This window comes from Heliangelus exortis, chromosome 16 (genome assembly GCF_036169615.1).
Source record: "Heliangelus exortis chromosome 16, bHelExo1.hap1, whole genome shotgun sequence".
Classification (NCBI taxonomy): domain Eukaryota; kingdom Metazoa; phylum Chordata; class Aves; order Apodiformes; family Trochilidae; genus Heliangelus; species Heliangelus exortis.
Genome location: NC_092437.1, coordinates 9,648,363 through 9,661,812, shown reverse-complemented (window position 1 = coordinate 9,661,812; position 13,450 = coordinate 9,648,363). Strand labels below are relative to the sequence as shown.

At 39.2% G+C, this 13,450-nt stretch overlaps 1 protein-coding gene across 4 annotated transcripts in view; it reads right to left on the bottom strand.

Moving 5' to 3' along the window:
- PREX1 (phosphatidylinositol-3,4,5-trisphosphate dependent Rac exchange factor 1) overlaps positions 1 to 13,450 on the bottom strand; it is a 138,003-nt gene that overhangs the window by 62,345 nt on the left and 62,208 nt on the right. For all 4 annotated transcript variants that reach the window (XR_011729131.1, XM_071760087.1, XM_071760088.1 and 1 more), the window contains exons 4-5: positions 9,077 to 9,181; positions 5,674 to 5,775 (exon numbers count right to left, since the gene is read on the bottom strand). Coding sequence is in view for 3 of the 4 variants with exons in the window: in XM_071760087.1 (XP_071616188.1) it covers positions 5,674 to 5,775; positions 9,077 to 9,181 (207 nt within the window). In the remaining variant the exon portion in view is untranslated. The remainder of the gene's footprint in view (positions 1 to 5,673; positions 5,776 to 9,076; positions 9,182 to 13,450) is intronic.

Here is a 13,450-nt window from a genome sequence, read left to right as displayed (position 1 = left end):
AATCACATAAGAAGTAAACCATAATTGTTTATACATTTGTCTACTTGCTGATGGTGCTTAAGCCCCAGAAAACCAACTGAACCTACAAGGAGAGAACTCAGCAAAAAGAACATTACAGAGGAAGATGCAGAGAGGTATTATGAGGGATGATGAGTGAATAATGCAGGCAGAGGAAACGAGTTTTTTAAATGTGAACAAAATTTTAGCATTTCTTAGTAAGAAGGCTGTTATTCTGCTTATCTGTCGTCCTTCCCCATATCCTCCCTTGCCACACAAAAATGATTGCTTGTGTACTTAAAACTGACAACTGAACACATGTTTTGCAGCTGAAATTTACAAGTCTCTATGTTTTAAAAATTCCTTCCTCCTATCTGTATATGCTTGAGGACATTCAGACATGGCTTAACATGGATTTTGTGCAATGAATGTTAACATTGTGCATTGACTGCTGCAAACCACTGCCTGACAGGCTGTCTCGCTTTGCTCTGCAAACCAGAACATGCATAAAATACAGAGATGCATCCATTGGTTACTTAATGAACAACTCAGGATTAGTGAGATAACAAATACAACATATTTCTTTGCTCATCAGTTCAAAAAGTTGTGTTAGTAAACAGGTCAGCTCTAGAATGTGCTTTTTAAAGCAAAAAATATTCCAGTGAATATAAATGTTTGCAGGGGTTTTTATTTGCATTTTTCAGTTTTTAATATCTGCTTGCATTAACATTTATTTTCCACTTGAACTAACCAGAAAATAGATGTTACACAAGACTCTATCTGTGCACAGTCAGGCAGGTTTTTTCAGTCTGTATAGTTTTAAAATTAGTAATTTATATCAATGTTTTTGGAGGGTAAAACTAGACTAGCAATGATAAATCACTAAAATGGTTTACATTCAACGTGCCGTGAAATCTATGACATTTGCTAAATTAAAATGTACCCAAAATATGGTTCCAGTGTTGTAATTACTACCAGTTATTTGTGATTTTGCATATACAGTGTGGAAGACAGAAGTATGATTTATAAATTGGCAGTGTTCCTTCCAATTCTGTAGGGTATAATTGTTAATGCTACATAGAGTTAGATTTCAACCAGGCAATGCCATGAATCTTAGAGAAACACCACTTTTCTTGGGGAAAAAAAAAAAAAGGAAAAAACCATCAGTAAAAAACAAACAAACAAAAACCAGACCAAAAACCAATGCCCCCCCCCAAAAAAACCAAAACCCACCAAACAAAAAAAACCCCAAAACAAAAACTAACCCCAAAGATTAAATAAATTCTATTATGGCCAAATAGCCAGTTCTGTTCTTTAAAAAGCTCTCAGAAAAACAGAGAGGAAGAGGGGAAAAAGTGAGTTAATGTTTCTTCATCTTGTTCTGTATCCACACCACTCACTTCCCATCTTTCCCTTTCAAAGCCCAGGAGCTGCATTTATTAAGGCCTGTGTGTGCCTCACTATTGGGCTCTCTTTCAAGAGGATTCTGAATCTGGTCACTCAGCTTTCTGAATCCAGATTTTCCTTCCCTCTTAGGACCAATGGTCTTCCATCACACGAAGCAATATATAATTACTGCCCTGAATTGTCCATGGAGTTGTGTACATTTTGAGATATTTTTAAAGGATCAGCAGTGGAATGTACATTTCTGGCTGGAGTCTGAATAATTCCTTATAAAAAAATAGACATCAAACAAGAAACAATTCCTGTGACATGCACTGGGCTATCAGAAGTCTGTAGGGGCACAGCTATCATGTGCTGAACATTCCTCCTGTGTTTGGAGGAAGGAGACAGAAAGGACTGCTCCTAATCCCCACCCCCAATGGTGTGATTAACTCATGATCAACACTCCCCTAGGGGTTTCTTCTTGATGACATAAATGCTCTTTATTAAGAAAAAAACAGGCTGGTTTTGTTCAGAGATTGGTTAACACAGCTGCTGCTTCTACTCTTAAGTAGTGAAGTTAACCCTAATTAATACAGCATCACACAATTATCGGTGAGACAGAGCTGCCTTAATCCAAAATGTTCTGCTGGAAATATTTACTTGGCAAGCTTTCCAGTGTACATACAGGGTACATACAGGCACGGGAGTTTTAAGTCACTTGCACAGTATGGAACTGTGCATCTCTTGGCCTTTACTTCTTTTCTTATCTAATCATAATATCCATCACATCAAGCTCAGTTTTGTTTTGCTTGAGCCTAGTCCAAGCTCCTTCCTCACTTTTAAGGAAATTTTACAAGTAAACTAATTGCTAACAAATATTCATAACTCTAACATCCCCAAGACTTCAAATAATTTGCTGAACTTTGACAGCACAAAAAAGATGCAGAAGTCACAATGGAAAGGTTTTGGACTAGGGACAGAACTGATTTACTGATTAAATATTCTGTGCTAATTTTAGTGCATGCTGTCTGAAGCAGAAAAAATTGTATTGGGGACAAAAATATTGCTATCATTACTGCTCTATTTGCACAGAGATTATGAAACACCATGGCTAAGTTTGAGTCTCACCCTTTAAAACATATGTAGTGGTTTGCAAATTAGACAGACTTCCAAAGAAAGCAAGCAAAATTTAAAACAAATCCAAAACCCCCAAAACTGTTTACAGTCAGCCTCTCCAAAGGGGTGATGTTTGGTTCACAAAAATGGAAAACACAAATAAAAAAATATTTATCAGTCACCATCATTTGAATTATTGCTCTGTCTCTGTCATTTAATGGTTCAACAGAACAGTTTCAAGGGATGAGAGAACTTAAAGCATGGCATCCTGCAACTGGTGATCTTATCTTGGAAATTACTTGTAGCATATGCTTAAGGTGTGTCTATACTTGGAGATATGCCAGTATATCATTGCTAATTAAGTAGCCCAAATTAACTATGATAGATGCTATTACTCTGAAGAATACTTACAGATGGTATATATAAAAATAGATATAGTATTTTAAATATGTGCCTTACCCTACTACTTTGGTTGACTTTCAAACAAAGACAAGCCTGAATTACTGTCTTCATACTATTGTTATCAAACCTAACTACTTATCTATACTTAACACTTACTTATAACAAGGTCATATCAAAGTTAGAGAATCTGGATGTTCACAAACTCCTGCTAAAAACAAAGTAGAAGCAGAAAGGAGAATAGCTCTGCTCCATGACTTTTCTAATTAGCTGGAATACAAGAGTATCTGTTTGTTCTGGGAATTAGATAAAATAAGATCCAATCCCCATGAATACAAACCAACTATTTCAGGAGCAATACCTGCAGCTCAGTAGCAAAGGGAGAGCCAACAACTTAAGGCTTGTATTCTTTTTAAATGTACTTTTTTATTTGCTTGTTTGGAGAGATGCATTTTCCTGCTCAGCACTAACAGAATCAGTCTGTTCTCATATCTGAAACATTTGTGTCCACTCTGGTATTTTTGTGCTAGGAAGTATCAAAGTAGTACAATTTATTCATTATGAATTCACTACCTCTGAGATTCAGCATTAACTACACTTTCTGAGGACCACAGACATTTTCTGAGCTAACTACCCCTTTCTATGTCATAATCCCACTGACTGAGGCAGATTTGTTGCCTAAATGAACTGAAATTCTGATCAGCTTTTTCTTAAAACTTATTTCCTCTCCTGGAAATTTCAAGTAGTGAACAGTGTGTGACTTATAGCAGATTGTATACAAAAAGAAACCCATAGAAAAATGGAATGCAACATCAAGAGACACCTTGTCACAGCTCCTCCAGTTCTCTCCCTTCATGGCTCTTTGTTCAACAAGTACACGTGGGTATGGGTGAACCACACCAGAGCCAACACCAGAGTTCCCATTCTAGAAGGCAGGCACAGTGTTGGAAGGCTGAGGACAAATTTATCTTTATTCTACCCACCTGTGGCTTCAAGGCAAGAAACACTGATTCAGTCTTAACCTTGCTGGTCTTGGTTTTGGCTTTCAAAGAAGGGAGGTTTGTGCTAGCAGGCCTTTTGACATAGACAACTGTGCAGATGTGAGAAAGTGGAAACCACCAGTTTATTTCCACAGGCTAATTTTTCATCCCCACAGCACAATGAGTTCATTTGTCATTGAAATTTAAAGTATTTGAATCATGGTTTAGAAATACTCCTTTTTGTTTTCATCTTTTGTTTACTACACCCTTGCAAAACAAATTCTAACCCTAAATAGACATAGTGCATTTAAAGTGAGACATCATTAGGTTTTCAATTATCTCTAACAACCAGTTCTCCCTGAAGATAAATCAGAGTTGCAGCCACTCACATGCTTTCCTCATCATTGCCCTGTCTTGACTACCATTACTATTATGGAAGAAATATTTGCAGCAGTCTTGCACATGAGCTTCTCCTGCTGTGTATCCAACTTGCATGTGCTCCTTTACTCAAACTGTGAGTGGAGACATGTCTGGAGTGTCTGGACTGACAGAATGGCTGCATACAAATGAATCCCAGCAGGTAGGTCCATTAGGAGTGCTGCATGAATGTCTGCTGTAAGATGGGTTTGTGCATGAATGTCTGCTGTAAGATGGGTTTGTGCACAGCTGCACAGACAACAGAATGATTCCACTTGTAGGAAAGATCTACTTGGAAATTTGGCTCCAAAATTTCCAGTTGGATGGAAAGAAATAATCTAAACATTGACTAGATGGAACTATTTTAAATGGATCAACAGATCAGTATTGAGCTAATGGGCTTGCACCCCTGCTCCTGCTGGATGTATGGACACAGCACTGCAAGACTTTACATGACATAGAGTGGATTCCTGTGACCAGCAGCACTAGCTCATGACAGAATTCTTTTTTCTTCTACAGTTCAGGAAAGGACCTTTCTTTACACAAAGCAATTTCTTCTTAAATTATTTATTAGTTTTCTTTTAGTAAGTGTAATGTTACTCTGATTGAGAAAGAGACTGACATCACTAAGACAGATGGCTCTTAGCCACAGAGTAGCAACAAGACCACCAGTGATGGAAGCTCTCCCAGTGATCACTTCCTTTTTCCCCTCCTGTTATCCCCACCACACGTGTGACCCAGTCCTGACCTGGAGGGATGAGAGGCAAATTACCTCTTTTTAGATCTTTCATTCCTCAGCTCCTATGTTAAGAATAATAGCAAGGGGGCCAATTAGTGACAACTGCAATACTCATTCCTCCAATGACTCTCACCCTTTGGGAGCTCATCTGAGATGTCCAAACAGTTTTCAAACAAGTCACCAAACAACTGTCAGATGATACAGGATTTTGATCATTACTTACCTGGACACACTCAAACCAGAGACCTTGTGATGAAAGATGCATTCCATTCCCAGTCCCCTGAGACACCCATCCCCTCAGAACACTGATACAATTCTATCTGAACACAGCTTTTCAGGAAGTGGCTAAAATAACACTCAGGAGCCTTAGTAAACATCTGAAGAGAACGGTAGCCAAAAGGCATTAGCTAGTTAAGTTCCCCTGTCTGGTCTATCCACACCACTACAAGATTTAAAAGCCTGTCAGCATCAGACAGCTTTTTTTCTGTAGCTATAAAAAGCTGTTTTCTTCACAGAGGATCCAACTTTTAGCAGTACAAACCAGGAAGGTAGTAGTGGCAACAGATGTCAGGGCTAAGAAACTGCAGAATCAGTCCAAGAATAAAACAACCATCTGGAGAAAAACTTTATTTGTTTTACCTTAAGCAGAAGTGGATATTTGCAAATTCTCTGAATTGGAGTCAGCAGATAACCCTCCAGTGGAATGTCTGTAGTCTTTCTGCCTCCCAAAAGCATGCAACCCTATAATCAAAAAAGGAAGGAAGTTTTACCTCAGACACAAAGATTTAAGGTACTCTTTGACATAATTTCGTATTTCTTTCACACCTTGCAGAAGCACTTTGCCACACCTAAGATACAGCAAATGGGACTTCATTTACCACTGAAATACAGCCATTAAATGTGCAAAGTTGGTGTAGATAACAGTGGCTATGTAGAAAAGTATCTTCTCAGAGAAACATTATGCAGCTGGTGACTAAAAAAATGTCATAAGCATACAATGACAATCAAGCAACCTGGGTGCACCATTACCTAAAAGAATCCAGCCTACCCCCAACAACTGATACAACCCTTTGTCTCTATTCATTACACAGAATCTGCATTGTTGGTCCTGAAAACCCTAGAAGTCTAAAATAAAGCTTACTAACTAGTAATCATGTAATTAACTCTAGTCCAATACTTATGTCTGGAGGAAATAAAAGTGGAATTGAAATAAATGAGTCATCTGCATCATATCCAATTCTGTGGCAAAATGTTGTCTAAGCACAGCTGGACAAACACCATGGGCACAAACTGGCTGGCTAGCCAGCTCTGGGCCAGTCACAGTGTGTGTTGCTGCTTGCCCAGCAAAAAAAAGCTATGGGACATACAGGCAAGGCTAAGAGGCAAGTAGGAGGTGCATGGAGTAATGACATTTAAGGAAATCAGGTGTAATCAATTCTGATGCTTATTAAAAATAAACAAAAAACCAGGAACAATAACACACACAACGTTCTAAAAATAAGGGTTTCTTTCTGACTTCCAAACAGAAAGAAGGTGAGGCATATTTCTCTGCCTACAAAAATTCCTCCTCTCCCAGTGTTATGTAAACACAATTAGGAAGCGGACCAGTACCGGACCAAAACACCAAAGAAATCCAAATACAAATAGTTTTGAGGTTAAGGAACAGAAGCAGCAACTGATCAACCCTTGTAATACTCACACCAGGAGTTCACACAAATTTGGAGAGGCTCTGCATTCCAGAAGAACCATTTCACAGGTAATTCTATATACACTATCTCAAATCAAGTTATGTCAAACTTCTCAGTAGATAATGGAAAATTCATTTATCAGTATTCACATGGAAGGTGAGTATAAGAATTGGGTATAATATTGGGAAAAATATCTACAGTCCTTGACCTGTCCTTACTTTGTCACAGTAAACTGTAATCTTTGTGTGATAAACAAATATTAACCTACTATAAGCTTTTTATACACTTCCATGAAGACTGTGTCATTGGTTGCTGCCAGAGGCTGGCAGTGGACTCAAATGGACTTCAAATTGATTACAGATCAACCAGTCTACATTCCTGTGTTTGACCATGAATCTGGACAGCATTGCTCAAAAAATTATCCCAGTTGCCAACCTGTCCCATCAATAGAAGCTGAAGTTTAAATTCAATTCAGCCAAGATGTGCTTGCTTTGGGGCATCACTGATAAAATTTTTCTCCTGTGAAATGTGTGCTGTGGCTCAGACACACACTGAAATTTAGTGGGGTTTTGGCTGTAGTTCAACAATCCTCCTCTCTTCAAGGAATGTGCACAGACTTCATACATAAATCTCATTAGTCCTAACTGGTATTTTTACAGACAATCATCTGTAAAATAACCCTTCCCCAGGCTATTCTAGATCTGTGGCGCTGGCTACCAGCTCACAATGTCCCTGTCCAATTTTCCACGTCTCGAGTGATTCAGTCCTTCCCATCTCTTCTTTCAGCCCTCTCTCTAGCTCTGGGCTCAAAACTGCCCTTTAACACTTACTGATTTTTCAAACACATTCCCACATTCTGTATTTCAGCAGCTGTGAGGGGGCAATCGGGCCAATTCTATCCTCACAAGCAAAGCTTTGTATTTTAATGCAGCTTTCTCTGCATGGTGGCATTATAGCCTTGGTTTAGGAGGCAGAAGAGAAGGGAGGCCTGGAAGAAATTACAGCAGCCACCACAAAGTAGACACTTCAGTATATCCTCTCCTCCCATATTTATTGTTTTAAGAGTCTTGGATGCAGGTGCTGCAGAAAGCCACAGCAGACAGAGTGACATCTTTGATGTGCCTTGTGAGCAGTTTGCCAGCTGCTGCCAGTAACACGGACAGGAGGTGTTTGCCAGCCCAGTGGAAGTGGAGAAGACTGAATGCTGGGAAGGAGGGTGTTTAACATGCACTTTGGTCTCTCCTCTTCCTCACTAGCTCCCCTCAACAGAAGCACCCAGAGGAACACACAAACAAGGAAAGGGACATTTGGTGACTCAAACCTATGATTTAACAAGGTTCATTAAAACTCAGATTAAAAAAAAAAAAAAAAAAAAAATCAATCCAACAGCGTGTTTGTCCCTGCTGCTCCCTCTGATGTCTGCATTCTGTGGCTAAAAGAATGCTCCAGCCCTACTTGTGACAGACATTTATACAGAAGTTTTCTTTTTGGTACTATATTGGGAAAGAGCAAACCTTTGGCTGAAAGGAAAAAAGAGCAGAAAGAAGAACAGGTCCTTTGGAAAAAGACTGCCTTTCTTTTTCCTCACAGCATTTACTAAGAAAATAAGCTAATGTACTATATTATTCCTCACCCACATGCCAACCCCATTCCAAATCCCATGCATCGATGGCCAGGAAAACAAGACACCCCAAAATCAAGCAGAATTGGGGTGAAACCAGAGGAGAAACATCCAAGAAAAGAAAGCAAAATAAGGAATGTTGGTCAGAGGGCACTGTCTACTGTCTGCTTCTCCTCCCAGCTCAACCACTACAGAGGTATTTGCAGGCTGTAGGCCACAATCCCTCCCAATAAGCACCATGGGTGGCACAGGGAATTGGGTCACTTTAGATACAAACAGCAATGACACAGTCAGAACAAAGCATCCAGAGTGTATTTCCTCCCAAAACTGGACTCAGGGGAAAAGGCTGCCAGAAGCAAGCCACATTTTGCTGGTGGGTCTACAATGGTGAATTGGTCAGAGGACTGAGTAGAGAATCAGATGCACTGGTCACAGACCTGCTGCTGCATTACTACTTTCACAATCTTTACTCAAATTTTCTGTTGCTTCTTAAAAGAAGAACAAACCCCCAAACCACATTTTTCCATTTCCACTGAAATCACTCATACCTGAGCTGTGCTTTGTTCTTAGCCTGAAACAATCAGCAGTTTCAGTACCCATCCCTCCTGAGTGCTGCCTACCTGGGATGGATGATATCTGCAAAGTGCCCAGAATTCCTGGGATACCAAAGGGTTCTTATAAGTACAGTGCAAAGCCAGATCATTATGTCAAGAGTGCTAGAGAAGGTGCTTACCAGAAGGAATGTTCTCACTGTTGGGATCTTGTTCAATTCCATCAGCAGTCTGAGTGCTTTCTCGTGGTTGCTACAGTACTCCTCATACACAAAGAATTTGTCTTTCTGCAAGGAAGAATATTGTAACTTATTGACTCAGACAAAACTGGAGTGATTATTTTGTCATAGTTTGATACCATATTCTTTACAAAGGGTCATGCACTCAGTGGCATTAGGGTTGCAGTTTAAACGAAGCGCGTGCTACTCCTCTAATATGAATAATGTATAGAGATGTTCCACTAATTCCTAACTTTGTTGTGAGCAAACATCAGCTTTCTGAACAAACATTTCCACCACTTTTCCTCTTAATGCATCACCAAAATAATGTATTATTTACTGAAAGAATGGATTTTACTATTGCAAGGATACTTGCAGGTGCCTATTCCAGCAGAGTAGCCAGGAACAGAGAAAAGCCAGGAGCAAGGGGGGGGTGATACTTGTAAGCTGTGCTGACCACTCCAGGAAGAGTAAGAAACTGAGGTAGCTGGGAAGAACCAAGGCCTGGAAGAAGCTCACAGATCTGGAGAGGAACTATAACACAAAGCAACCAGCTGGAAATCCCCTGGCTTTCAGGGCTGAGAAGGAACCTCCAAGTGAGTTGGCTGGTTCACTCTGTGTCCTGAAACAAGAAGCAGACTTCACCATTTCAGTGCAATACTAAACAGTGGGTCAACTGCCTATAAGTTTCCCTAGTAGAAGAATTTCAGAAAAGCCACACAAAACAACCAAAGTATTACAGAAATTAAAGAGAAAGGTAGCTTGACATTTACACTGAAGTACTTATACTGGAACATGCCAAACCCACCATCAGTGGAATGAAATCTCCTCTTAAGAAATGAGGGTCAGCCAGCATCACCAAGATCTGCTTTACTGTTCTCCAGAATCAAAGACAGGGCAACTTCTTCTAACTAAAGTGATCAGAGATGCTGGGACCATTGCAAACATCAGGTATCTGGAAACACTGAGAATGGCTGACAAAAGAAGCCCTATGACTATTTCCATGCCTGAGCAGATCAAGCAGGGAGCAAGTTGATCCTTTTGAGGCTGTTGGGAAGGGCTGAACTTTCAGCACCTACCTTATGAGCTTCCAGATTTCATTCACTGGAATGAAAGGGGAGGTCAAGAGACTGTACTAGGCTTTAGTCACATTCAATGATTCAGAAACCAAAAAGATCCATCATTTTTTGAGTGTTTCTCACAATAGCATTTTCTTTCCTGGTTCAGGTCTGCTTCTCTGCCTCAATGCAGTGCCATGCAGAGGTACTCAGACAAGCTACTATGTCTCAAAAGTAATTTAGATGCATTAGCACAGGGTAATCTTCAAGCCCTTCCAGAGCTGGCATCTCAGGACACCATGCCATGTAGACAATGAAATCCAGAGTTTGTTGTGGCATTCACACCATTAATTCTCTATTTAGGAACCTGACTTGGAAACATTCTATCTGAGCGTTCTAGTCTCCCCAAACTAGAAAGTTTGTTTGTTCAGTTTTGAGTTCTAGAACTCTTCAGAGATGTAGAGCTTCCTATGCTATCTAAAGCTATCTAGCATCAGCTACTTTTAAGACAATTCATAGTGATCCTAACAAAAAACTGTAACCAACTGAAGGAGTCAAGTAACATGAATCCATGGGAATACAGCTGCACTATCTGGGCATTCCCTTCACTACTGTTCACATGGAAAAGAAATTGTGTTAATATTAGTTTAGGAGAATTTAACACTCTGGTTAGATGCTCAATGTCTAGATGTACATGCTCAGAGTCTAAAAAATGCTTTTGGTTTGGTTCATCACTAATCTGATGAAATATTTTCCATTCTTTGTACTTCCAAAAGAAGAATTAAGAATAAATAGATGTATGTCCAAACACAACAATGGTACAAAGCAAATAAAACAACAGCCACAAAAAGTATGGTGCAAAGAGCTGGAATGCAGATATTTGAGACATTTCTCCACCATCTACAGCTGTTCATATTAGTACTGGAGTTTAAAACTGGGAAGCTGAAAAGAAACAAAGGCTTCTGACCAGCAGATGCAGGAAAAGGTAGGGCTAGGTCCATAGCACAATAGAAAAAGAGGCAATTGGGAGGCATGGAAGTTTTTCCAGACATAAAAACTGAGGAGTTACAAAATGAGAAAACACAGGAGTCTCTCCTGCATTTCCTTCTCCTCAACTCCCTGGATGCACACAAGCAGCATGCTTGAAACTAAAAATAGTAACCCTTAGCACAACAGCATCAGTTACATCAGTGCACACAAAATGTCACTGCTCAGGTTTATGACTGCAGCTTTGACTGCCTGGGGTTTGGGAGGTTATATTTAGATCACAACAAAATCCCTTTGCTAAAGCTCAAGTCAGTACAATAATTACACACACACACACACCAGAATGCTTTCATCAAGTCTTTTTCAGCTGCCTCTCATGCAGGAGACCCACAAATATGAGAAGTATGCTTTAAATTGCTCTGTGTCTGAAGTGTTTAATTTCCTCTCTGGGTGACATTCAGTCCTGGACTCTCCCATCTCCTGGTGAGGAAATTATCAGTTACATAATTACAGATGTTAGCCCAGGAATTCTGAACCTGCTGTTACTCTATATTGAAGTGCAATTATGGTCAGAGATGTGACCACATAAAAATGGCATCTCTTACTCAGCAAATCTACTGGATACACAGCTAGACATTGTGATTTTGGTGACAGAAATAAGTCTGCACTGTTCCTAGTTTGGCTAAAACAAATCTTTTACCAATAATTTATTTCTCAATGTTATTTTGGGTCCATTAGAACTGCCCACAAATCAGTTCAAATGTGAGAAATGTTTTGACTAGAAAAGGCAAGTAAGACATTTGAAAAATTGTAGCAATTTTATTTGGACTTAATTTCAACATGAAAAACCTGAACAAAATAGAAAATAGAACTCAAGAAAAGAAGAGCCCTGACTACTTAAACAGTAAAACTGACCACTTATGCAACATTGCTTCTAAAAATGAGAAGAAAACACATTTCCCTCAAACAGGTTTCTTGCTATTATCTCACCAAACCTCTGGTAAGATGGCAATATCAGAAATGAGGTGTCAGCTCTCTGCCCTTCTGTTCTACAGACAGTCATACACAGGGCCTGCACAGAAGAGCCTATGCTGATGAGGTGTGATAATTCCAAGTTCAGCCTATGGACTCTTTGATGTTAAAGACTTGCTCCACACACCACTCTGTTGAAGGCTGCAGATTCAATTTTGAATGAATGTTTAAGCATGTTCTTTACTGTCTGTTATGGTCATACTGAAATTCTAGCACCTAGCATCAGACCTAACTTCTCGTGACCATCTTACCAAATAGAGTACACTAGGGCATACAAGGTATCCTAAAGTAAAACAGTTTTCCACACCTGGATATCAGAACAAATGTATTTCATCATCTGAGAGAATTCTTTAAAAAGTCAATATGCAATAAGTGCCCTTTTGGAACCCCTGCAAAATCTGTTTGCTCGCTTCAGGTGTTACTCAAGATGTAAATCCTTCTGAGCTGGAGATTCAGGGCAGAATGTCCTAGCACTTAACCCTGTGCATTGCAGTTTCACTATTCCTGTATTACTGCATGCTTGATAAATAAGGAACATTGCAGAGTTCTTAGATTTAGTAGGAACAGAATTACAAAATTCTATGTTCCTATACAAGAAAATGTTACCAATGACTACATATACCAGTCTTGAATTCAGTCAAATAACAGGATGTTAACATTTCTGGCTAGTCAGCCCCACTCTGAAACATGGTAGACAGTTTGACAGCATCACTCAAAAGCCCTCTTATTTTGATATGTTCACTAATGAATATTAATATATCAGTACAGCACATCTTGTTGGTAGGTAATGATGTTAGTGAGCATTCAAGGTTTTAACTAAGTTCACCAATATGTTTTAAGCAGCTGACAATCTTCAAATTTGATGCAATTTTTGGGCATGGTCTCACTATCACACTTTCTGACACTATTTTAATTGTCACAGCATAAATGAAAATTAAACAAGAGGGGGTACTTGGTAGAGCTCTGTGACTAATGAATGGGTGTATAATTGCTGTCTGCTCAAACCTGATGAACTGTGAAGGCATGAATTTTTATTATGAAAGTCTAATAGAATATATTTTCATAGAAAGTTGGCCTGTGGCTTATTGCAGTTATTAAGAATTTGAAGAACTGGCTATTATGTACATGCTTTCTAATTTTCAAACATCTCAGGAGGGCTGCTCCAAGTATTAAAAAAAATGGGCAACTTTGAATTATTGTACATGTAAATAAGGTAACTTTGCATTTAAATGAGTTCAGCTTGTAACTAGGTGTATGTAAT